Source organism: Grampus griseus (genome assembly GCF_964374135.1).
Source record: "Grampus griseus genome assembly, chromosome: 2".
In the NCBI taxonomy this organism is placed as follows: Eukaryota; Metazoa; Chordata; class Mammalia; order Artiodactyla; family Delphinidae; genus Grampus; species Grampus griseus.
In genome coordinates this window covers 171,232,623-171,260,505 of record NC_139018.1, presented here as the reverse complement: position 1 = coordinate 171,260,505, position 27,883 = coordinate 171,232,623, and the positions used below count along the sequence as shown (strand labels likewise).

Below are 27,883 nucleotides of genomic sequence, written 5' to 3'. Positions count from 1 at the left end.
ACCCTCAAGCTCTCTGTCTCCATCTTCTACTTCTATTCACAAAATTTCTTTGGTCCTACTACCAAAACACAAAACATTTTTTAGGAAAATAATCACCAAATCATGGACATTGGTGCCAGTGGACCGTCATGCAGTCATGATCTCTGGCCTCCACTGGGTCTTCCACACAACAGTATCTCTCATTCATTCACCATCCACTCCCAGCCTTTATCCTCCTCTACAAGGTCCTGCCCTGAATCCATTCCTTCCTTCTCAGGAGATGACCATGTCTCCTTCACAGGCGCCCTAGAGATCACACGGGACCATCTGTCCTCAGTTTCCTGTTCCTCTCACCAAAACACCGTTCTGCACTCACTCCATTACCTGCCGCACCTGCTTTCGTTTCCATGGAGAAAGTATACCTCCTTTCAACCAACTTCCTATTTGCTGCCCAGATTCCATCTCTTTGTCTCCTTAAGAGCCTTCCTCTGTATCTCTTACCTGTCCAGATTTTTTTTCGGTTAACATTGACGGACCACTTCCATAGTCTACCCCAGACACTCAGCTAAAAACCACATATTTTATTTCATATAAATTCTATAATGACCCTGTAGATTAGGCACCACTTCCCTGGATTCATTCTCTCTGTCTCCTAACAAAACCTTCCTTTGGTCCTGTCTGGACTTCTAGCTCCAGCGCTCCAGCCCTGCTTCCCTTTACTATCAAGCTTCTTGAAAGTGTAGCCTCTGTCCTCTTCGTCCCCTTCTACTCGTTCCTCAAGCCTTTTCTGCCAAGACTGCACTTATTGACTGAAATAAAGACTTCCTGGGCTTCCCTGGTGGCGCAGTGGTTAAGAATCCATCTGCCAATGCAGGGGACACGGGTTCGAGCCCTGGTCCAGGAAGATCCCACGTGCCACCAAGCAACTAAGCCCGTGTGCCACAACTACTGAGCCTACGCTCTAGAGCCCACGAGCCACAACTACTGAAGCCTGCATGCCTAGAGCCTGTGCTTCGCAACAAGAGAAGCCACCGCAAGGAGAAGCCCGCGCACCACAACAAAGAGTAGCCCCCGCTTGCAGCAACTAGAGAAAGACCGTGTGCAGCAATGAAGACCCAACACAGCCAAAAATAAAATTAAAAAAAAACCAAACAACTTCCTGATTGTGAGATCCAATGGATACTTTTCAGTCTTTATCTCACTTGATATCTGCCACATATTAAAAGAGTTCAAACCCTTCTGCTTTAAGTATCCTTCTCCAACAACTTTAATAAAAATGCATTTCTCTGATATTCTTAACGCTTTGAAAATTTCTCAACCTGTCTCTGAGGGTCTGTTCCTGAGTTCATCCCTTAAGTGTTGGTGGTCACCAGAGCTCTGTCCTCATTCTCTTCTCTGAGTGATCTCATTCATTCCCACGCTTCCAACTGTCACATGCAAGCCAACAATGTCTAGATTTATGTCCAAGTCTCTGTCCTGAGCTTCACACCCTTATCCCAGGGCCCCACCAGATAGCAACACGATATTCCCAAGATAAAGTCATCCTGTCAATCCCAAATCTATTTCTCCTCCCACATTCCCTAACTTGGTGCATTCAGTCTTCATATCACCATGTAACAAAGACAAACCAGGTAGCATCCAGCCTTGACTCCGGAAATTTTCCACTCGGTTGCAGAGAATGACTTGTACAATTATTTGCTTTCACCCCCAAAATATTGGACAATTTTGAGAGGTTGGATTTTATGTGATGTTTGACCTTTAGACATTATACTTATAGCCTGTACGTTGCAGTCACCTCTTTAGTGAATATTTTAAGTAAAGCATTTCAAAAATTAATTATAGGAGGTTAGGACCTCTGGTGTGGTCAACCTGAGAAAGAAACAGCTTACTTCGTTAAGAGTAAAAAAGAGGGAAATGTCTTTTGTTCTTTTATTGTCAGAGCAGAGATTTTGTCTGTATTTCTTATCAGCTGCCCATCTGCACTGAACTAAGGCTTTGCGAAGCTTCTGCCTACTTAGGCTGATTCAGTTTCTCCTCAAAATAATATATAGAGATTTGCCTTCCTGAAACAGCATTGGTATATTTTTCTCTGCAAGTCCCTGGTTCTGCCTGCTTACTGTTTTCTGAATCTTTGCTAATACCCACCCAGATAAGAAAATCCAAAAGAGATGGTGAAAGGAAAGACCATCAGAGATTTCATCATGTTTACCTTTCAATTCTTTTATTATCATTGGGCATCCGGGTTGAACTGATAATGGAAAAGTTCAGAACCAAAGAGATCATATTCCAAGTAACAGCCAAGTTGAGCCAACTCCAGTAGTTCCCTCTTGTCAAGGAGAGTCCTAGAGACAATAAGACAGACATATTGTTACTCTTTGTTTGTTTGTGTGCGGTACGCAGGCCCCTCACTGTTGTGGCCTCTCCCGTTGCGGAGCACAGGCTCCGGACGCGCAGGCTCAGCGGCCATGGCTCACGGGCCCAGCCGCTCCGCGGCATGTGGGATCTTCCCGGACCGGGGCACGAACCCGTGTCCCCTGCATCGGCAGGCGGACTCCCAACCACTGCGCCACCAGGGAAGCCCCATATTGTAACTCTTAAGAGCATATTTTCCAGGTACTTCCCTGGTGGCCCGGGGGTTAAGACTCCAAGCTTCCAAATGCAGGGACGCCAATTTGATCCCTGGTGGGTCGGGGAGCTAAGATCCCACATGCCACGTGGTGTGGCCAAAAACAAACAAAAAAACAAGAGCATATTTTTCGCATAGACAGATTCAAAGTTTTAAGCACACCATGTACTGGAATGTAGTTGAAATCAAGTAAAAGAACTTTTAAGTTGGCTTTTATGATGTGACTATAAAATAGTTCAATTTGTTACCAGAAATTAGGGAAAATTCCCATCCAAAAGGGAGTTTTCCCATCTCAAGGACTTGGGAACTGTAGACATTTTAATTATGCTGCCATCTCCAAAACAATTTTGTAATTCTTTTTCAGAATTGTCTTCAGGATATGCTCCGTATTCCTTTGAAAATCCTTAGTGGGACTGCTGTGAACTGTGGAAACTATCAGAGGAAATTTGGCATCAAGACTGGAGAATTAGGTGAGTAATACTGATCTGGATAAAACAGGAAGCCAAGGTAAGGTAACAGGGCGATTTTCTTGTGAGGATCTGTTCTAAAATTAATTCCAAAGCATATGTGAATATCATTGCGATTTTTTTTAGAAAAAGGAGGGGCAATACTCCTACAGATATTTGTGTTCTGGTGTGTTTATTTTTTAAACAGAATTTATTATTTTATGATAATTTTACGGCTATGTTCTCACTTCAGTAGAGATCATAGTAAAAATATCACTCTTTGTAAGACTGTGTAAATGAATGGGAAAAGGAGAAAAATATAGGATGAGTGCAGGCTACAGACAGAAGAGTTGAGTCTGGAACGAGTAGATTATCTCAAGAAATTGAGACTCTAACAAGTAAAAAGGAGGCCTAAAATTAACTCCCAAAATGCCATCGTAGAGATTTAAGCACAGAGAGAAATAGGAAAGAAAGAAAGAAAAAATCCTACCAGGAGGCAATATGGAAAAAAGGTGAAGGAAAAAATACACTTCATTAAACATTGTGTGAAGGGAGTTAAGGACCTAGAGGAAGGAAGTGATTGTTTGGGATCCAAGATGGGCTTGGAGAAGAGTTGCAACGTCAGATAATCCTTGTCTTATTAGGGTTTTATCCATTCTGATATCCTATTACTTTGGCAATGCCAGGATGCAAGGATTAAAGCACTACTGTATGTCTATAAATCTGCTTCTAAGGGGTCAGAAGTATTTTCAAAGCCTCTCTTCCAAACCCTAGGAGGACCAATTAAGCCTCTGTGTCCGAGTGTGAGAGGGCTCTGCTGTCCTGGGCTGCTGCCGGAGAGTTGGTCTTGACCTTCACTCAGCCATCATATCGTAGCTGGCTCGTTTTTATTCTGTTCACCCGTTTAGCGTAACTTAGAGTTCACGATGTTGTTTAAGGCAGGGAGGCTAAAAACGTCTTTCCTTTATGCTATAAAATGCACATTAGCTCTGTGCTACCTTCTATTAATACCACTCCTTTTCTATCTTCTTACCATGGAGACCATTTTTGCTTCCAAAATTACTAGGCTAAAAGAATATGTGTTTTACTATAGTAAACATATTCTGTTTTCCCCAAAGAACCATGCTTAAAAATGAAATATACACAATTAAAATAACATAAGGGGGAAGAGATAAGTTTAGTATTTTTTTCCTTTTCTAAAATTTTTTATTATTTTTGTCTGTGTTGGGTCTTCGCTGCTGCGCGCGGGCTTTCTCTAGTTGTGGCGAGGGGGGGGCTACTCTTCGTTGAGGTGCGCGGGCTTCTTATTGCGGTGGCTTCTCTTTGTTGCAGAGCACGGGCTCTAGGGTGCGCGGGCTTCAGTAGTTGTGGCTCGTGGGCTCTAGAGCGCAGGCTCAGTAGTTGTGGCACACGGGCTTAGTTGCTCCGCGGCATGTGGGATCTTCCCGGACCAGGGATCGAACCCGTGTCCCCTGCATTGGCAGGTGCTTCTTAACCACTGTGCCACCAGGGAAGTCCCAGTGCTACATATTTTATCCTCAAAGGACATTTTCCAGAATTACGTTGACTTTGTGTGCACACTGTGTGTTTTAATTTTTATTTTGAAATGTAGTTCCCTCCCCGCAGTAACCTCAAAAACTGCACTTGAAAAATGGAAGTTATCCGAAAAAGTAAGAAAGGCTTAGTTTGTGGAGGTCTTCAATCAGTAGCTCAAAGCATAACGACATATAATAGACAGAATTTGACCATTACAGGTATTTTGGATATTTCTAATAATATGGTCAGAGGAGGAGAAGGAACTATATTAATTGTGACCATTGCTTACTTTCTTACTAGGAGCCTTATGTTGCTCTAAGCGTCTTACAAATACTAAGTGGCACATATTAAGGGTCTTCTATAATGAGGTCCTCTCTCCTGAAGTTCAGACCTGCATGCCTAATTGCTTGCCGTCTCTACTTGGTTGTCTAATAGGCAACTCAAGCTTAACATGCCTTGAACTAAACCCCTCATGTCCTGCCCCAAACCAGCTGCTCCAACTAAGTTGATGGCAACTCCATCCATCCAGTGCTCAGGCCAAAAATCCTGGAGCTTTGTCCTCTTTCTTCCTCTGAGTCACTCTACATCTAGCCCATCAAGATAGACTTTTGGTTTGACTTTCAAAATAGGACCAGAATCCAAATACGTCACCACCTCCCCTGCTACCCTCCTGGTCCAAAACACCATCTTCTCTTGCAGGATCCCTGCAATAGATTCCCAAGTACTCTCCCTACTTCTCTACCTTTCCTCTGTTACAGTCTACTCCAATACAGCAACCAAAATCTATCTACACACCTAAGTCAGATCAGGTCTCTCCTCCGCTCACAACCCACCAATAGCTCCCCATTTCCCTCCGAGAAAAAGCCAGGGCCTTAACAGTGGCCCACGAGGCCCTAGGTGATCTTCGTGGATGTGGTCTTCCAAAAACCTCATCTCAGAGAGGGCTGGGGAACGTAGGCATCTAGATCTCCAGATGTCAATTATATATAAATCCTGCCTGTATTGGAAATGTTATCGGAAGAATGGTACCATAGGCAGGGATCACTTTCTAGAGGAAGACGAACATGTTCAGTAAGATTCAACTACACGTGGAAGTTTCAAATGTAATCCCTGGGAATTCTTACCCTGTAGAACAGCACGTAGAAAGGAGTGTGTCTTTGAGGGAAATGGTCCCTCTGTAAAACACTCTTAAAAATTTCACAGTCATATGTAGGCGAGAAAATTTCAGAAAAGAAGCAATTAAGCTGATTTTTTTTTTTTTTGTGGTACGCGGGCCTCTCACCGCCGCGGCCCCTCCCGCTGCAGAGCACAGGCTCCGGAGGCGCAGGCCCATTGTCCATGGCTCACGGGCCCAGCCGCTCCACGGCACGTGGTATCCTCCCGGACCGGGACACAAACCCCCGTCCCCTGCATCGGCAAGCGGACTCCAGCCACCGCGCCACCAGGGAAGCCCCTAAGCTGATTTTGACCATCAGGAGAATGCTGTTTAAAAAGGAGGCAGACAAATTTGCTGTCATTAGAAAGCCAGGATAAATATACACACATACATACATACATACATACGTACACATACATACAGGTATGTACATACATACATACATATTATTATTATTAGTGACATTTGATGATGTGACACACCCTAGATAACTGAACATTAGTGTGAAGGCAACTAAGATATGAGTGCACTTAAATTCTCCCTATTGAAGGAGGAAACATAGTATAAAATCCATGGGGAAAAGTAGGTCAATGATCAGACATACTTTTCAGAAGACAGCCCTGAAAATAAAATGAGTTTGGTATTAGATATTCATGAGGCGGTAGGATGGAGAAGTAGGTGAAGCAAGAAAATAAAACAATAATCCTCAGGCAAAATAAACGGCCCTTTCTCATTTAATCTTTACAAAAACGACATGAGAAAAGTATGATCATCCCCATTTTATAGATGAGGAAACTAAGTCTCAGAAAAGCTTGTAAGTCTCAACTTCCCAAAGGAGGAGGTGGTGAATAAATGCAAATTGCGTTCATCTTCAGAAGCCATGTTCTTAGACCCTGCTGCCCCTTTTGTGATGACAGCATTCACCCGCCTCAGCTGCTCCATTCCTTACGTCAGCACTTACCTATGGAGAAAAACACCCCATCACAAAAGCATCTCACCTTGCACCGTGAATGTCTAACAAGGTGACTTAACTACATTAAAGTGACATTCAGCTGGATGACTTCCAGGGATTGTCAGGGTGCTACTGAAGTTGCATTTATGCATGTGAATTTTTTTTCACTTGGAGAAAGGATTGACCCCAGATGTCAAAATGGTACCAGGGGAAAATGTACTCTGCCTGACGTCTGTCAGAAGAGGATTAAACGGAGGTCCTGCCCCTCCATGATCTCATAGCACTTCTTATAAGAGCGAAGGTGTCAACCGCAGCCAGTTTTCCTCATTCCATATTCTATATGCATGAATAATTATATTCTCTCTTATTCCAGTCTTCCCCAGCCCTTAAGGTATATATCTTTCACCTCTTGCCCTAAATAGTCAATGAGGTGACTCTGAGATGCAGAAGAGCTACTGCATTTCACACTGGAGAAAGTCCCTTCTTCCAGGTGAATGAAGTTGATTGCAATGTCATTTGTAAAATGTCCTGAGATTTCCCAAGAGGAAGATGAGGTGCTCGAATCAAGTATTTGTTCTTGTTATTCATACTATATCATTTCTTTTGTTGCATGTTTGACACTTTTGCTCTTCAACCAGTAAACAGATTCTCTCTATGTAAGGAACGGGCTTATATTTATGACAAATATATTGCTATTGACTAAGAAAATGGTTCTCTGATGCCATTTGGCTATCTTCATTTTCAGAATATGGTTATCACGTACATACATGTTTTAAGGCCAGTATTAAAACGCAAGACAGTTGGTTCTGTTTTTCAAACCTCTTTATATTCTAGATCTGATCCAAGAGCTGAGGGGTGTAGTTTAATGTCAAAATGCACTCTGAGTGGGAACAAGGAAGTCTGTGTGAAGAGATAATTTAGACAAGGAGCTTTGCGCTCTCTGGGAAGCGAGAACTAAGAAGCAGAGGAAAGGATATAACACGTGGTGTTATCAAGATGATGACATTACCTAACATTTGTCTTGGGTTTTTATAGTTTCAAGATACTCGCAAATACATGATTTCATCTCATACATTCAAGCACACCTTCATGAATTAATACAGCCAACATTTACTGTCTTGTGCTATCACCTACCCCGTGCTAGCCTTTGTGCTGGGATACTCCTATGAATAAGAAATTTAAGCTGCTGTCTCAAAGAACTGAAAGTCTAGGGAAGGAGATAGATATCTAAATTAATAATTACAATTAAATGTGTTGAAAGCTTTTTATAGTACAAATACATACAAAGTATTATGAAAGAATAATGAAAGAGGTGACTCCTTTGAGTTGAGTCTTGAAGAAAACTATTTAGATGTAGGTTGGTGGGGTTTAAGTGTCCGGTGACGGATGGATGATCCAGGAGAACACCTATTGAGAGGTAAAAGAGCTTGTCATTTCTAGAAGATAAGGCTGTAATTTATCAGAGCTAAAGTGCATGAGGGGAGACGCTTCTATCCATCCATCCATCCATCCATCCATCCACCCACCCACCCATCCATCTAATAAGAAATTGTTGATCATCTACTTACTACGAAGTATGAGCTGGGGAAAAAAAGACAAATAATACAGGGTCTCATCCTTCAAGAAGATCAGTGTCTGTTAGGGAAAAGAGACATGGAAACACAGAATGGCTTTTCAGACCTTACCAAGTCTAAGAAAGTACTACTAGGAACTGGGTTGACACAAAGAAGGAGATATCAAACACTGCTTGGCTCATCCAGGAAAAGCTTCATAGAGAACAAAATCTCTGATGAGTTGTATATTGAAGAAAGACTCTGCCTAGTAGAGCAGAGAATAGGGTATTTCCACCAGACGGACTAGGTTGGAAATAAGTTACTCAAAGTCACGGGCAGTGTGGCTTTAGCCCAGATTCTGCCTATGCACTAGAGAGGGTGGGAGATGAGATGGAGAGATGGGTGGGGACCAGATGACCAAGATGTTTGGATTTTGTGCTGAAGGTGACACAGAACCACTGAAGGATCGTAAATCGGGGTGGGGGATGTAATCAGATGTGTGTTTGCAAAGATCCAAATGATGGCAATTTGGAGGCTAGATTAGGGAGCAAAGCTAAGGGGGTGGTTCCTGTTTGGAGACTATTACAGTAGTTCAGGCGACAATGAGGATCTGAATTAAGTGAACAACAGAGGAATAGATCAGAGGGGCTATATTTGGAGATCTTAGTGTGGTAGACAGGTTTTAACATGTGGGGCTGCAGAGGGGAGGGGACTTTAGACTAACATCTGGGCGAATAATACTGTCATTGACCAGAATAGGGCAAGAAGGAAGAGTAAGCGGTGGGACACGGTCTCCATAGTGACAGAAGTGTAGAAGGAGAATCAAGGGCCTGCCACGGGCAGTTCATTAGATGTTGGCATCATTAAATGCTACCACGAGCATGGAAAGGGCAGGTTCTGAAACTCATAATGAACGGGTGAAATACTGATGCTGCATATGAACACGGTTGCAGAAATGAAGAAACTAAAGCTTGGGTCTTTTAAGTGATCAAGAACCCAGGAATTCCAGGAACTCCTAGGCTAGTGCACTTTCCATTATACTGTGCAGTGACTTTGTTGGAATTCATCAGCTACTACAGTCTGTGAATTCCAGGGCCTGGAGGGTAAGCGCTGTGAGTGTCGCTGTATTTTGAGACTGGACTAGCTCAGGGCCTGACACATACAGAAGCACAGAATATCTTCAGTGCCAAAACTTATGAACTCGACCAAGTAATTAAAAAAATTTTTTTAACTTAAAAATACGATACTAAGGAGATGCTTATATATAACCGATTTATTTAAAACAATGTTTAATTTCAATGACTGATTATTATAAAAATTGTTTACCACAAAAGAACTCCAAAAAAGTCCTGTCTCCCTCTTCACTGAATTTCTTAATTTAAAACCAATGAGTATTTGTACAGATAGTGTCATGTGGGATTCTTTATAATTTTATGAGAGTTCTTCAGCAACCACTTAAAAGAATTATTAAACTCACCTAGAATTGTTGATGTAACAACCTAAAATAACTTTTAAAATAGTTGTAATACAATGTTTAAAAGAAATTAATGTATAAATTACTATAACCTAATAAATTCAACGTTAATATAATTTTAAGACACTACGTATATTTCTGTACCATTAACGGCAGTTGCAACTTACCTACAAAATCTGAAAAATTCTTAATTGATGAATTTCAATTAATTTATTTTTTAATGTCAAAAATAGAAACTGAAAAGAATGAAGTAAGTTTTTAATGTACGGCCTAAACATTGTCTGTGACTAGAAAGTGTAATTTATTATTTCAATTAAATATTTACCAGGAACTCTGGTTTCACACAAACTCAAAGCCATCAATTCAGATGGTGCATTCACATTAATATACTAGTTTATTCCCATATATGTAGGTATCTTAAAGATTCTTTTGTCTTTTTTAGAGGATTTTTTGGTGATAAAGCATTACTTGTATGGAACAGTCTTTTCAACTGTAAGGAGTAACTGGGAATGAAAAGCAATAGAAAAATAATTCCGATTGCAATGTATTTATTTTACGTATTCCTCATTATCTATATCTGAACAGGCGTCTTCCTCCCACGTGATTCAGTTCTCTTCTTGGGTCTTTATCGTACAGACATGTTTAATGATGTCATAGGAGGGAATGACGTCACATTTTCAATATTATGACATAAGTGTAGGCTTGAGGAAGAGGAACAGATGGCTGCAAGAGAAAAAAACTCTTGTTTAAATTACACCAAAACCAGAAGTTGGCTCTGAATTGCGAAATGTAATTAAAACCTCATTTTAAAATGGATTTCACAGTTTATCCACCCTAGGAAGAGCTTTTTACCATATGAACTTTCCAGCTACCACAGAGCACAAAAGAGGTTGCGTTTTTCATGTAAGCGATACCCAGTTCAAGGAATGATGGTATTGAGGAGAGTGAAGATAAATCTCATAGACATGGCAATCCTTTTTGTTATAATGTCACATTTCACGGGAATGGTGTCAGAGTCATGAAAAATGTCTCTAGAAGAAAAAAATTACTTGTGGAAGCTTTTGGTGGGTATAATGTATCAGAGAGAATACAGGACTGGTGCCTTCGTTTGCTCTTGACATTGGGCTGATTCGCCCAAGTGTCTTTGTTAAAGAGTGCGATTTAGGATACTCAACACATACCAATTACCAGCATAACTTAATTGTATTTTATTCGGCACTTTTAGGTATATTAAGTAGTTTTGCTCCATTTCAGTTTGTCCAGTATTTGCCTGGATTTTCTATTTCTTTTAAAATAAGTTTTGCAATGAAAGGAAAACCATGATAAATGATAATCGGGGACATTTGCCTAACACATTAAGGGTTAAAAAATAATTTTTCTTAATGCCTTTTGACAGATGAGCAAAAGACTGGAGGCTTAAATGACTTGCTCACGGTCACTTAGCAAGTAAGTGCTGGTGTCAGAAATAGAATCAGACACAGTGACCCCAGCACTCCCTTTCTCCATTGTCCCAGGCAGACATAGAATATGCACTGCATTCATGAAAGAATAGCTGTGGCCAATGTCACCACACGACATCACACAGAAATGTGTTCAAGGTTTGTGTTTCTTTGTCACTGAGTGCTCTCTACAAACCAATGTAGACTTTAAAAAAAAAATTTTTATTGGAGTATAATTGATTTACAATGTTGTGTTAGTTTCTGCCATACAGCAAAGTGAATCAGTTATACATATACATATATCCACTCGTTTTTAGATTCTTTTCCCATATAGGTCATTATAGAGCACTGAGTAGAGTTCCCTGTGCTATACAGTAGGTCCTTATTAGTTATCTGTTTTATATACAGTAGTGTGTATATGTCAACCCCAATTTATCCCTCTCCCCCTTCCCCCCATAACCACAAGTTTGTTTTTCACATTTGTGACTCTATTTCTGTTTTGTAAATAAGTTCATTTGTACCATTGTTTTAGATTCCACATATAAGTGATATCATATGGTATTTGTCTTTCTCTGTCTGACTTACTTCACTCAGTATGACGGTCTCTAGGTCCATCCATGTTGCAACAAGTGGCATTATTTCATTCTTTCTATGGCTGAGTACTATTCCATTGTATATATGTACCACATCTTCTTTATCCATTCTTCTGTCGATGGGCATTTAGGTTGCTTCTGTGTCCTGGCTATTGTGAATAGTGCTGCATTGAACATTGGAGTGCATGTATCTTTTCGAATTATGATTTTCTCTGGATATATGCCCAGGAGTGGGATTGCTGGATCATATGGTAGCTCTATTTTTAGTTTTTTAAGGAACGTCCATGCTGTTCTGCATAACGGTTGTATCAATTTCCATTCCCACCAACAGCGCAAGAGGGTTCCCTTTTCTCCACACCCTCTCCAGCATTTGTTGTTTGTAGCTTTTTTGATGATGGCCATTCTGACCATTGTGAGGTGATACCTCATTGTAGTTTTGATTTGCATTTCTCTAATAATTAGTGACGTTGAGCATCTTTTCATGTGCCTCTTGGCTACCTGTATGTCTTCTTCGAAGAAATGTCTGTTTAGATCTTTCACCCATTGTTTGATTGGATTTTTTTGATATTTGATTGGGTTGGTTTTTTGATATTGATCATGAGCTGTTTGTATATTTTGTAAATTAATCCCTTGTCTGTCGATTCATTTGCAAATATTTTCTCCCATTCTGTGGGTTGCAGTGTAGACTTTTATGTAAACTTTAGCTACCGTCATACCTAATTCTATGCCAGTAGCCATGATTGTATGTTTAAAAACATCTCGTTTTTCTTACATTTTCCTGTCTCATGCCATACGGGTAACAGAAGAAATGTCAGTGGATATTAGGAAATGAGAAAAGGGCACTGTTACTAGTAAATATTTTCTCTTAACAATTCTCATGTGCTTATCAGGCCCCTACTTTGTTGCCTGAATTAATGTCTTTAATTTCTCGCTCCGTAGTTGGATCTGAACTGATACGACTAAGTAAGTTGTCTTTACTATATATAACATGTACAAAGTATATACTCTACAAGACGTACTCATTCCTCTCACCACACACCGTGCATTTTGCACGTAATGCATGCGTACCCAAGATCCTAACAATAACTGTTAAGAAATACAGCACCGTATGCAGAGGATTCTAAGTGTTATAAACCATTTCATGCGCAAAACATTCCAATTGTTCTTTTTTTTAAAAAAAAAAGTACCTCCACGCTATTTAAATATATAAAAATATTTTGGTCACTTTTAAGTTTGCCAGACTTTTGCCTGGAATTGTTTTTGGATGGTTTCACATTCATTCACTAGTATTCACAGGAGTTAAAACTGTACAGTTCAAAGGATACCAGATGATTATTTTTTGGTGCCTTTACAAAGACACCCTTAAGATTAAGTCACCATTATTATAATGAAGTAAGCATGCTGAAGGCAGAAAATGGGTCTTGTCCCCTGCTACATCCTAGTGTCAGGTATATGGTAATTAGGCACTTAACAAATATTTGTTGAATGAATGAATAAATGAAGTGATTTTCCACTCACTCACTTAATCTAATTAAGAGCATGAAAACAAATGTATCTAAATTGTGTCCTTTAAGGAGGTGGACGAATTTGGCCTGAATAATCAGGGGTAAAGAGCCCATCCACTGCAATCTGCCTTCTCCTCTTTCAGAAACCCTTGGGTCAAATTCCTCTCCCTTCCACAGGGAGAAATTTTCAAAGAGAGAGATGTGCTCTGTTCCTGCACTTAATTATCATTGTGCCTCTAATCAAACTCTAGGCCCTGGATTTCCATGAAAGCCCTTTGGTTTGTTAAATTGGTAAGTAGAAGAAAGATTGAGGCGTAGCACCTGTCTTTGGCCGTCCCAGTGGCTCCGAGTTTGATCAGTGAATAGTTAGTCCCCAAATACCTTCCAGCCATGTTGCTCTACCCAGCTTGCCTTGGTGATGACAGAATGTTGCTGTCATAAAAATACCTACAGCTACTCTATAGTACATTGCAGAGAAAATTCCTTGGAGGCGGATGGCAAAAAGACTCTCCATGGGTTATCTTCTTCAATCCCATATACCCTGTATCAAACCAGGGGCAGAGGCGGTGCTGTGATCACATGCCACCTGGAAATGTGGCTAGAGTTTTAACAGGTAGTCAAGTTTTAATACGTGATTAAAACACATAAAGCCTTTGTGGATTAAAAGCCCAAACGGGAACACATAAGTGCTGGTGTTATTTTTCGACAAATGTTGACTTTGGGCGGCTGTAACTGTCAAGGGCAGCCCCCTACAATGTTCCCCAGGGTTACATCCACCGCAGTCCACAGGCACTTCCACAGGCCTGTATTTCTTAAAGAAAACAGATGGTTAGGGGAGGGGCCCAGACACAGAAGCAGATTTATCTTGTCAGGCTGTGCTCTCCAGGCAAATGACCTGAAGCAGGTCACAAGTGGTCACATGACAACAGTGTGGTTCAGAGGTGTCCTAAGGTGCTGGCCATTCCTTAACTCTTCTCTCTCAGGGTCTCAACTGCTTCTTTTGGATAGGCACATAGCAGTTTTGTTGTTGTTGTTTTATGTGTGTGTGCATGTATTTTAAGGTAAAATGCCTTATTATGAATGCTAGTGAAGATTTATATATCTTTAAAAATATTGAATTGTTGGTACTTCCCTGGTGGCGCAGTGGATAAGACTCCATGCTCCCAATGCAGGGGGCCTGGGTTCAATCCCTGGTCAGGAAACCAGACCCCACATGCACGCCGCAACTGAGAGTTCACATGCCACAACTAAGGAGCCTGCGTGCCGCAACTAAGGAGCCCTGGAGGCGCAACTAAGGAGCCCACCTGTCACAACTAAGACCCGGTGCAACCAAATAATTAAATTAAAAAAAAAAGATTAGAAAAACTTTAAAAAAATTTAATTGCATCAATGGATTGTGGACACCTGGAGATATTTTATTTTGTATTCTCAAATGACAGAAATCCTACCTTTAGGGGGATGAATGAACAGTTTTACAGGTAGTCAAGGCTGAGCGGCAGTCCGGCTAGAAAGCCCAGTGTCCTAAAAAGAGTTGCAGGACAGAGCCAGCATCTTACCTTGCTACCCACAGTCACAGCAGCCTGTGGGTTCAGAACCTTCTCTTTCAAGCCTAAAAATTCCTGTTGTTTTCCGGGAGGCCTTGTTTTCAGCATGCTCTTCTTTTTGTGTGTTGTATGTGCATTTTGTTGCATGAAATACATGTTCTTTTGTGATTTGTCCCCATTATAGAAGCTGAAGTCCTTGCCCTTTCAGTACAGGTCAGATTGTGTATGCAGCCCAGCAGACCTCAGAGAGTCTGTGAAAGGCTGACCTAGTCAAACGCCAGCCTGGCAACTGTCTTGCTGTGAACACTCACATCAAAAAGCTAAAGTTGCCTGCCTCTGCCTCCCTGAATTTTTTTTTTCTGTTACTTTATTTGGTTTGTTTTTCCAAATGCACTCCTTTTTCTAAGGCCATTTTCCCCAGTTGCCTGTCCTCTGAAATGTTCATACTTCTAGGTATAGTATTTCAGGCCTGGACCCCTGAATAATCCATAATATAGGGACAGAATGGCTGGCTGTCCTAGAATTGGTCTCAGGATTTTCTAGGATGCTCTGAGTTTGTCTGATGTCAGTTCAAGCTCTCCATTCCATCCTGGGCCATTTTAAAAGGAGGCATTGAAATGGCAGCCAACGAATCTCAGATACTGTAGCTTTATTGTTTAAAAGAAAATACATATACATATGTGTATATACATTTTATGTACCTATACATGTTGTTTGATTTTATGAGCGAGGAGTAAACATACACACACACACACACACACACACACATAGAGTTTGATTTTATGAACAAGGCAGTCCTACTGTTGTAGAAGTTAACGTTTATTTCACAATTTTCAATGAAAGGTTATGTTCTATTAATGCCAGCCCTCATTTTCTCACTTACCTACATGTCTAAGTATAAACAAATAGAGTTAGAAAGATTCTTCTTTAAGAATTAGTTTGAGCCAGTTCAAGCAGTAGGGCAGGCTAAACGTTCACAGGATACCTTGCCAACGTAGTACATGTAAAATAATGAATAAAATGAAAGGGGACAAAATATCATATTTTTAAATGCCTGGCTAAGCTGGTAGGAAAGCAAAGGACCTGTTCAGGGGGCAGAAACAAAAGAGAGAGCAGAGAAAATAAGGAGTAAGGGGTGACCTAGAGCAGCCGTTTGCATGTTTTTTTTTTTATTGAGGTATAATTGGTATACAATATTATGTAAGTTTCTGGTATACAGCATAGTGATTCACAATTTTTAAAGCTTATATTCCATTTTTAGTTATTATAAAATATTGACTATATTCCCTGTGTTGTACAATATATCCTTGTGGTTTATTTATTTTATACATAGTAGTTTGTACCTCTTAATCCCCTTCTGCTATCTTGCCCCTCCCCGCTCCCTCTCCTCACTGGCAACCACTAGTTTGTTCTCTGTATCTGTGAGTCTCTTTCCTCTTTTGTTATATTCACTAGTTTGCTGTATTTTTTAGGTTCCACATATAACTGATATCATACAGTATTTGTCTTTCTCTATTTCATTAGCATAATACCCTCCAAATCTATTCATGTTGTTGCAAATGGCAAAATTTCATTCTTTTTTACAGTTGAGTAGTATTCCATTGTTTATAGACATCACACCTTCTTTTTTTCTAATTTTTAATTTTTTTTACATCTTTATTGGAGTATAATCGCTTTATAATGGTGTGTTACTTTCTGCTTTATAACAAAGTGAATCAGTTATACATATACATATGTCCCCATATCTCCTCCCTCTTGCGTCTCCCTCCCACCCTCCCTATCCCACCCCTCTAGGTGGTCACAGAGCACCGAGCTGATCTCCCTGTGCTATGCGGCTGCTTCCCACTAGCTATCTATTTTACATTTGGTAGTGTATATATGTCCATGCCACTCTCTCGCTTTGTCCCAGCTTCCCCTTCCCCCTCCCTGTGTCCTCAAGTCCATTCTCTAGTAGGTCTGGACATCACATCTTTTTAATGCATTTACCTGTTGATGGGCACTTAGGTTGCTTCCGTATCTCGGCAATTGTAAATGATGCTGCTGTGAACATTGCGGTGCATGTATCTTTTTGAATCAGTGTTTTTGGCTTTTTTGGATATGTATCTAGGAGTGAAATTGCTGGGTCATATACTAGTTCTATTTTTAGTTTTTTGAGAAACCTCCGTACTGTTTTCCACATGACTGAACCGACTTACACTCCTGCCAACAGCGCACAAGGGATCCCTTTTCTCCACACCCTCACCAGAATTTGTTATTTGTGTTCTTTTTGATGGTGGCCATTCTGACAGGTGTGAGGTGAGATCTCATTGTGGTTTTAATTTGCATTTTCCTGATGATTAACGATACTGAGCATCTTTTCATGACCATCTGTATGTCTTCTTTGGAAAAATGTCTGTTCAGGCCTTCTGCCCATTTTGTAATTGGGTTGTTTGTTTTTTTGATGCCTGGGGGGTTTTAAAGGACGAAGTGAGAAAGAACTGGGGCTGAATAGAAATAAATCAGAGACATAGCCTCTGCCAGCACATGAAGGGAGTACTCCTCTCACCCAGAACAACACCCATGTGGGTGGACTCAGTGCAAATCTGGCCCACAGAAGGAGTCTTTGGAGATTATATGTCTTCCTCAGTCTTGTCTTCTGGTGGAGGGGAGGCAGTTGGGAAAAAAGTCTTCCATGAGAATCTCTAACCACAAACCTGCACTGACTGAGTTTAGGGGCCAGAATTCATAGCACCTGTGTGGTTCTAAAACCCTCAAATGCTTAAACAGTCACAGAAAGATAAATACGGTATGATTCCACTTGTATGACGTACCTGTCGTCACATTCGTAGAGACAGACAATCGAATGGCGGTTGCCGTGGGCCAGGGGTGGGGGGATGGGGAGTTGATGTTCAGTGGCTATAGAGTTTCAGTTGTGCAAATGAAGAGAGTTCTAGATATCAGTTGCCCAACAACGTGAATGTACTGAACACAACCAAACTTGACATTTCAAAATGGCTAAGATGGTAAATTTTATGTTATGTGTATTTTACCACAGTAAAAATTGTCTTTTAATTTTTAAAAATTTAAAGTAGTCTCAGGTTGGTAATGCCCCCTGACTGCCTATAAGAAACAAACATAGCAAACAAACAAAAGGCCAGGAAAAGACCCTCCCACCCAGGATTTGTAATAATTCCCAAGGAATCTACGATCACAGTAATATTTTACAAGGAAATAATGAATGAGGGCCAGAAGAACCAACAAACTATACACTCAGAATAAAAAGACAGTGGGAATTAGATTTATTAAGTGCAAGGTTAACATTGTATGCTTAATGTTATTTTTAAAGATGAAGCTGAAAGCGTGTTGAAGGAAAAAGAAATTATCAAAATTAACCAAGGAGATTTGAAAAGTAACCAAATAGAACTTACAGAAGAAAAAATAAAAACTATAGTTCTTAATATTATAGACCAAATTGATAGACTAAGCAGCAGATTGATTCCACTGGAGAGAGAAGGAGTAAATAGGAAGATGGAACTGAAGAAATTACAGCTCAAAGATGCAAACGGATGGAAGTATGAAGTGCAGGTATTAAGATCCTACCTATATCAACTTATAGTTTACAATGTAAATAATCTGGAAATATGGGTGAAGCAATATTTGAAGAGACAATGGCTGAGATTTTCCAGAAACAATGAAAAATACCCTTCTACTGAGGAATTCCAAGCATACAAAATAAAAAGGAAATTCACACTGAGATAGGGAAAATACAGAATACCAGAGAAAAAGATGCTACAAGTCATCAGAAAAAAAAAAGACAGGTTACTTCAAAGGAAGCACAATTACTTTGAGCTGATATAACAGCAATAATACATGTCAGATAAAAATGGAAAGGGCTTGGAGAGAATAACTTTTAAATAGAATTATCTATTCTAATTCACTATTATAAATTATCTATTATATTAAATGATCTCTTATGAATGAAGGAATAAATGCATTTGCAGACACATGAAATCTAAGCATTTATTACCAAAACAGACCCTCAGTAAAGGAACTTCAAATGATGTACCTCAGGAAATAAGTAATTCTTTAAGGATAAAGGTCTGAGATGTGAGAGGAAATGATAAGCCAAGAAAAAAAGCAAAAAAGTTCATCTAAATCTACATTAACCATGTTTTTTAATAATAAAATAATCTCTTATCACTGGGATTAAAAAAAATCAAGTAGGGAATTCCCTGGTGGTCCAGTGGTTAGGACTCCACGCTTTCACTGCCAAGGGCCTGGGTTCGGTCCCCAGTCGGGGAACTAGGATCCCACAAGCCGTGCAGTGTGACCAAAAAAAAAAAAAAAAAAATCAGGTAGACCCCACATCCTGGAAAATATAGCCTAAGACTTAGATGGTGAGTAACTGAAGTTTCTAAAGTTCTTGTATTACTAGGAAGGAAGGAAGGTAAAATTGTTTACTTTTTTTTTTTTTTTTTTTTTTTTTTGCGGTAACACGGGCCTCTCACTGTTGTGGCCTCTCCCGTTGCGGAGCACAGGCCCTGGACACGCAGGCTCAGCAGCCATGGCTCACGGGCCCAGCCGCTCCGCGGCATGTGGGATCTTCCCAGACCGGGGCACGAACCCGTGTCCCCTGCATCGGCAGGCGGACTCTCAACCACTGCGCCACCAGGGAAGCCCTGTTTACTATATTCTAAAATGTTTAAATTTGATGTGTTAAATATACATGTTAAATTTTCTACTATAACTACTAATAGGATATAAATCGTACACATACCTTCCAAAGAAGTAAAGAGGATAAATAGAATATGGAGGTGGAAAAAAAAAAAAAAAACAATAAAAAGAAATCAAGAAATTTTAACGATAACTATGACAAAAAAAATGAAATAAGCATATCAGTAAACATAGTCAATGCAAATAAACTGAATTTAGCATATAAAAAAAGAGAATGGGTAAAACTCCAAACCCAGCCATATGCTTTTTATACAAGACACATGTAAATTATAAAGACAAACACAAAAAGACTGGTACAGTCATATTAACATCAGATAAAACAGCTTTTAAAACACTAGTACTGGGCTTCCCTGCTGGCGCAGTGGTTAAGAATGCACCTGCCAATGCAGGGGACACGGGTTTGAGCCCTGGTCCGAGAAGATCCCACATGCCATGGAGCAACTAAGCCTGTGTGCCACAGCTACTGAGCCTGCGCTCTAGAGCCCGTGAGCCACAACTTCTGAGCCTGTGTGCCACAACTACTGAGCCCACGTGCCACAACTACTGAAGCCCGCGTGCCTAGAGCCCGTGCTCCACAACAAGAGAAGCCACCACAATGAGAAGCCCACGCACCTCAACAAAGAGTAGCCCCCGCTCACCTCAACTAGAGAAAGCTCACGTGCAGCAATGAAGACCCAACGCAGCCAAAAATAAATGGAATAAATTTATTTAAAAAATAAAAAAATAAAATAAAACACTAGTACTTACATTGCAAGATAAAACAGCTCCATATATGTTGATATAAGTTTCAATTCATCAGGAAGATATAATAATTTGTATGCATGTGATAACATAGCTTCAAAATATATGAAGCAAAAACTGAAATATGTACAATCAGAAACTAAAAATCCACCATGAGAGATTTTAACATACTTCTCATAGTAACCAATAGATCAAGCAGTCAAAAAATCAGTAGGAATATAGAATATTTGAACATCATGATTAACAACTGTAGTCTAAGGGGCATATAGAGAGGATTTATATAATAACAGCAGAATGCAATGTTTTCAAGAACTTAATAAATATTTAAAAAAATTTTAAATATATATTATCTATACTCTTTTGTATGCCTGATATACTTCACACTGTTTAAAAAGAATCAAAAATCATCCTTATTGATTAAAGGTGCTACATATATTCCATATCATACAAAAGTATATTATCAAATACATTATTTTAAATTCAAATGAAGCTACCCAAGATTGCATAGCAAATGGTAGAGGCAAGATTTAAAAGCACATGTCTCTGGGTCCAAAGATTCTATTCTTCACACTGCGATGCACTACCTCTGTGACCAGTATCCAGAAACATCCCTCTGTTTTATCAGTACAACCAGAAGATTCCTGAAGATAGCCAAGTATTGATCTCAACAGCAGCCCAGCTGCCAGGACAACTGCCTTTACCTTGAGGTCCCTAAGGTTCCCCGTTAACACTGGCTTCTCTGTTCTGCCACAATTATAATATATTTTACCAATACGTTCTGTAGGAGCATTCGTTTATTAAATAACAGACTGTCGGGTCTGATGATCAGGATTGATCAGTCTGCTAACATGGCTGTATTCCACTTTGCAAGATAGAATTAATTGTAACGTATTATCAGTCTCATTGGTACTGTGTTAATTCTTTCATCAATTCAACGTAAAGGCCGATGTCTAGCCTCTGCAGCATTGTTAGGCTTCTTCATACAAATAACTGCAGCCAACGTCTATTTATATAGTCAGTTATTTTGCTGAGCCCTACGGGTCTAATACAATATGAGGGGCTTGAGTGGTGGACCTCAGAAAGACATGTCCATGTTTCAGCACTCTGAATCTCTGAAAGTGACCCTATTTGGAAAAAGGGTCTTTGCAGACATAATTGCGTTAAGGATCTTGAGATGAGATCATTCCGGATGATCTGGGTGGGCACTAAATCTAATGACAAGGGTCCTCATAAGAAGCAAAAGAGGAGACACAGACGAGCAGAAGGCGGCCATGTGAAGACAGCAGAGATTGAAGTTAGGCTACAAGCCAAGGAAAGCCTGGAACAACCAGACACTAGAAGAGGCAAGGGACCCTCCTCCTGTAGATCCCTGGAGGAAGCGCAGCCCTGCCAACACCTTGATTCCAGACTTCTGGCCTCCAGAGCTGTCAGAGAGTACATTTCTATTGTTTGAGGCCTCCCAGTTTCTTATAATTTGTTACAGAAGCCATAGGAAACTAAGATATAATACCGCCAAACAAATAATATACATATTACTATTATTTTTTTTGCCGTGCATTTTCCAAAATTTAGATGATTCAAACCACCAGTCACAACACACACCTCAACACTTCTATGTGTGTGTTTATTCTCAGGGTGAAAGCCATTCAATTCCCCTTCCCTTTATATTTGCAGATAAATTTATCACTCTTAACTACTGGCAAACACTGAGCACGTGGAATTAGCACCAACTGTGACATCATACCCTGAGACAAAGTGGGGACACCAACTGTGAAGCATTATGAAGGATTAAGTAAATTAAAAGAAATGCCTTGTGCAAAATACCTAGGATACTGACACGGGGTAGGGACACAAAAATGGCATTGGTGATTTTTATTAACGTCTATGGTAAAACTTTATAAATACTATCTTCCAAGTAGTTCGTAGTTTTTTTCTAGTGCTTTATTGATCTGATGATTTTATTTATTTGATCATTCATGAATCTTGCGATGGTTTGCACTAATTGGTAGATGGTCTGCTTACCTATCAAGGTGTGACATAACTTGTTTTGGAGGTGTCTGCTCCAGCCTCTTGCAGCACTCGGATAATCTGAAATGGTGCACTTCGATTCCTTCCCGGGTGAATAATAACAGGACAGCCAAGCTGAGCCTGAGCGTGAGCTGTTGCCTGTAGAACCTTTCTTTCACTCTCAGTCAGAGGCCAGGAGCAACCAGTTTCCCCAATAACGCCACACTTGATACTGGTTCCATCAGCTCCATGGAGAATTTCATTAACAAGGACATCAGTAAGCTAAGGAAGAGAATGAAAATTGATAGATTGGATTTTATCAACATAGAGTCACCACAGTATGTGAATGAATTTAGTCATTCAGTCACTCATCCTTTTAAAAATGTATCCAACATTCATTCAGTTAGTATTGGTCAATGAGAAAGGCATTTTACTGACCAAATCTCAAATTCAGCAAGTTACCGTAAAAGAATTTGAAAAAGAATCGATAAATGTATATGTATAACTGAATCACTTTGCTGTACACCTGAAACGAACACAATATTGTTAATCAACTCTACTCCAATATAAAATAAAAAAATTTTTTAAATCAGAAAAACAAGTTACTCTAAATCAACGAGTCCATAAAACTTACTGTGATTATTTACCAAGAAATTCATGGCTTTAGGAGGCTGCAGGGGAAAAAGTGACTTAATGAGAAGTACATTCATTGTACATTCGTTCATTGAGATAAAAATCTGTATTTTAACCTAAGGGGCACCCAGAATGTAAAAAGACTGCCTCTGAATCTATGTCAACTGTAGCAAGTAATTCTTTAATTTTCTCTTATTCATTCTGTCCTTTATCCAAATTCACAGCACACACAATAATACTTATATTGAGTGGTTAGAAGAATGTGTAATCCCTGATATCAGGATAGTCTTCAAATCATATAAATGTATAAAAGGGAAAGGCCTGAGGAAAAAAAATGCAGATAAAATTTTGAAATATTAAGTATTTTAAAGATTAACTGACTCTTTGCAAAGACTGCAGCTGACGTTCTATGCCTATGAAACAGGCAATGGAAGATACATATAAATATATACATATATGTGTAAACACACATCTAAATGTATATTCTACGTATATAGAGAAGGAGAGCACACACACATACAAAACGGCTTCATGGCTTATCCTTTCTTTTTGCCCCTGAAAGATTTACTTTTCCTTCTGCCCATTCTTGCTTAAGATCCTATTATGACAAAAACAGGAAAATGGATTTTCTTCTACCCCTCCTGGTTTGTAAAAGGAGAAGGAAACATATTCGCAACTGTGCCAAGTCTCTGCCTGCCAGGTTTCACCCGACAGTGAATTTTTATTGCTGGTTATTATAAAATCCAGAAAGAAAATTGAGGTTGCATAACTGAAGCTTCTAATGGAACACTGAGGTTTACACACAGACTGTGCCACCGCTACTGCGCACCATGATATACATGAATCTAAGTATTAACCCATTGGGTCTTCCGGTGACCAGTGCATTAAGATCTCCTTCCTGGATGCTTTTTCTTTATGAAGTGAAATGTTCCTAATTTAGGTCCCATTGACAGATGCCTTTGCTAGCTAGCAAACTTCTACAGCGTGCCTCTGAGCCAGTGACATTTCCAAATGTAGATGACACGTGGGGATAACCCACGGTCTGAAGTTCTGATGATTCTGAATTTACACGCAAATATTGTCCAAGAAATTAGGGCTTTTGACCTGCTCCACTGACATGGCTCTGGTCTCTGAAGAGCGAGTTACATCCACATAAAACCCAGTTCCGGATGTGATGTGGACGCCAGTCTCTTCTGCAAAATCCGCTTCAAGGTCTGCACATCTCAGCTGATCCCAGTGGCTGTGTTTTCCACCAAAGCTCCTCCACCTTGGGCTTTAAAATCCAACAGTTCTTCCTTGATGCCTTCCGTCTCCTGATTCAACTGCAGATTCTCTCTATGGGAATAAGGGTTTTTCTGGATCCAAAATAAATTTTTCATTGTAATAGTTTCATTGGAGATCACTTCACGGCACAGAGGAGGTGGGTAGTAAGAGCAGTCAAAAGTCATTGTCAAGTGTTCGTGGGTCAGGGTGCAGCCCAGTTTGCTTGGCCCCACAAGGCTCAGAACAGTTTGGACTTTCCCACTTAAGGAAGACATTTCTGATGGGACCAGGAGATGTTCTAAAAAGAGTGTTTTCCGGAAAAAAGAAAACCGTAATCAGAAAATTTAACACACACATAAATTCTGTCCATAGGGGATGTGAAGCTGTGAACGTATACCGGTATAAGAGAGAGAATCAATGAGACTAGAGATACGATCTCACTTATCATCCTGCCAAAGTCAGAGTCTGCTGCTTGTAAATTGCTTAAGTTCACTGCGGCTCTAAGTGACATGCGTGGCGTTAAATGTCCCCCAACCGCTTCCACTGGGACTCCTCTGCCTAATTTAATCCCAATCTACTGGAAGTATCTCTTGGTATTCAGTTCACATTTTTCTTTTGCTTCATTTTACCTCATTAGTCATAGCTATGCTGCCTTGGATAATTCAAAAATAATCTCCGTTTAAAAAAAAACAAAACTTCATAATCAATAACTTGTCTCAAAAGCAGCCACGTATCAGAACTGTTTCATTTATCATTTTTCGGCTAAATTAAATTTACTGAAGCTACTGATCATTCCATGACTCATTCACTATCCACGTGAACCAATTTCTCTTGAAGGTCCGCCATGTAGAAATTGGATAGATAAAGAGAAATACGACAAAATCTCTGACTACGACGATTTCACAGATTATTCCCCCCAAAACAGCTGGAGGGACTACATCTAGGTTGAATAATGAAAAAGAAAAACAAACTCTCCATTCTAGATGTTTTATTTTGCCTAGGGGGCACCTCAGAAATACACTTCAAAAATACTGAAAAGCAAAAATTCTTAGGCGTAATGAGCGACTCTGAGTTACTGAAACTGAAGTCTGTTGTCTCTAAAAAGAGCAAATACCTCTCTGTTTATCCTCTGTTTTCTGTCATTTGTGACACAAGGTAAGTGTGCACCAAGTTTCTATCGGTGACAGCAAGGACCCGATTCCAATGCTTTTCATTTCCTAAATGAAGGGATTTGGCTTGGGAAGAAAAAAGACGATCCTGAAAGTGGTGAAGGTACATAGTCAGGGGCAAAACCACGGCCAGAGACAGTGTCCCACTGGAGCACCAACCAGACACACCCAGACGGACGGTGGAAAACGGTCTGCTGGGACCTGAGTAAAACAGTGTCCTTCGAAGCTCTCACATTGTTCCTTTTTCTTTTTTCCTCCTCTCCCCTCTTTTTAATTGTGGTAAGATATATATAGCTTACAATTTGCCATTTTAACAATTTTTAAATGTACAATTCAGTGGCATTAATTACATTCACAATGTTATGCAACCATCACCAGTATCTGTTTCCAAAACTTTTTTCATCACTCCAGACAGAAACTCTGTAAACATTAAGCAATGATTCTCCATTCTCTCTTTCCCCAAGGCTCTGGTAACTACCAATTTACTTTCTGTCCCTATGAATTTACCTCTTTTAGATATTTCATTAAATATTTGTTCTTTCACGTTGTTCCTTTAAAAGACATTCTGTGACCATTTTCCCCCTTTGATGGGGGAGGCACATCCCTCTGATGGCCTTCTGTGACTTTCTGAGAATCAGTTTTCCCATCTGTAAATTAGAACAACAATGCACATTTCATAGGCTGCCATGGGAATTAAATTACATAGCACAGGTAAAAAGACCTGTAAGAGTGTCTGGCACCCAGCACATACCTTCAAGAAAATAGTAGGTTTGTTACGCTCCTTCTGGAAACTATTATATACGTCCTGGGTTATTTCTTTCTAGAGGAAGTGGTTGACTAGAAAAGCAATGGGTATAGCACAAGTCTGTAATGGGTGTAGCGCATACATAAGACAAGGTGAAAATAAATCAAGGGTGGAGAAAGAGGAATACTGAGTTACGGGGCCCATTTACATCAAGCCACTACAATGATCTGGAATGCAGGTGTTTGATATATACTAGCGTGCAATGCATACATGATTGATTTAGACTGTTTGGCAGAGAACTTTAGGACTTGTGGCTAGCATGGCCATTCATTTTTGTCTGAGAGTGCTCGTCTGCAAGCCAGGCTTCCAAAAGCTAAATACTTCACGTGGCGGGCACAGCAGAAGAAGATCGTATCTATTTAGAGAATCAGTCTGTAGCTACCAGTCACTACAGACAGCAATATTTTCCACTGATGATGTCTAGGGACTCACTGTTCCATGCCTTATTCCTTGTTACTGTAGCTAGTTCTGAAATCAAAGTACCGTTAATAATAGACTCAATATCCCATATGGATTCATTTGTTCTTTCCCTCCTTCTGGCTGATGGCCTCACCGATGTGTTCCTAGAGAATTGCCAGGGGCCAGAAACTTGGATAAACTGACGAAACACTATCACTTTTACTAGAAAAGCACCACACTGCGTATTTAATTGATATAGATTTGAAAGAGCAATGTTGGTAAGTTTCAAACTCACAAGCTGCGAGTCTTCGTGAAAAAAACATCACCTAGGAAATGTCATCTCCTCTGGGAAATTCCTCTAACACTCTCAGGCACAGCTAGTTGGTGCTTTCTGTGATCACATACAATGTAACCCACACTTAAAAGATAAACGATTAAAGAACTATAGCCAACACCACTGTATGCTAGAATGTATCTTTTAGTGGATTAAAATATGCAGGTAGATCTCCTAGTTCCTCTGCAGTGAGGGAGCCCTTTTGGGTCTATATTCACCCGGGAACTTGTTCTCTTCTCAGCCAGCAGGCAAGGGGCTGTTAATGGCCCTCCTCCGTAGAGAGAGTGCACAGAATACAGACGGTAAGTGGGCAGTGAAAGCTGCAGTGCACAACTGTGCAAACAGGAGTGACCCCCCACCCCATGCAAAAAGGAGGCTTCAGGCATTTTACAGAGCATCTGTGGCAAGCTGCCACACTGTATACACCTGCACAGAAGGTAGCGGGAAAAGGGTTAGCCAGAGCTATGAACACATCGGCCACAAGCTTTGTTGTACTTCAGGTATGAAATCTGAGCAGTCAGAGAGACTGAGGACAATCTTCAATTACTATGACAGCCTGACCAGAGGAAACAACTCTTCCAATTCCAATGGGTATGGAATTTAAAAAAAAAAAGAACATAGAAATTTAAAGGAAAAAAAAGAGGAACAGAATCAGAGAACAGCACTACTATACCACTGGGCTGGCAACCAGAGACAATATGCAGGATTGGTCTTTTTGGAAAACATATGCATAAATGAACTTTTATAAAATGTATAGCAGGGCTTCCCTGGTGGCGCAGTGGTTGAGAGTCCGCCTGCTGATGCAGGGGACGCGGGTTCGTGTCCCGGTCCGGGAGGATCCCACATGCTGCAGAGCGGCTGGGCCCGTGAGCCATGGCCGCTGGGCCTGCGCGTCAGGAGCCTGTGCTCCGCAACGGGAGAGGTCACAACAGTGAGAGGCCCGCGTACCGCAAAAAAAAAAAAAAAAAAAAGTTTAGCAAATTGGCTAAATTACTGGAGTTGGGTGGTGAGTAGGT

General features: G+C 40.2%; 1 protein-coding gene across 1 annotated transcript in view; it reads right to left on the bottom strand.

Annotated features, from left to right (window-relative positions):
- The window catches only part of PTER (phosphotriesterase related), a gene marked incomplete at both ends in the record, with an annotated part of 28,799 nt that extends 4,364 nt beyond the window's left edge, over positions 1-24,435 (bottom strand). The window contains 6 exon segments of the mRNA XM_082648139.1: positions 2,189-2,215; positions 2,217-2,321; positions 22,280-22,299; positions 22,301-22,546; positions 24,002-24,121; positions 24,124-24,435. Of these exon segments, the coding sequence (XP_082504265.1) occupies positions 2,189-2,215; positions 2,217-2,321; positions 22,280-22,299; positions 22,301-22,546; positions 24,002-24,121; positions 24,124-24,435 (830 nt within the window).
- Between the last annotated feature and the right edge of the window lie 3,448 nt (positions 24,436-27,883).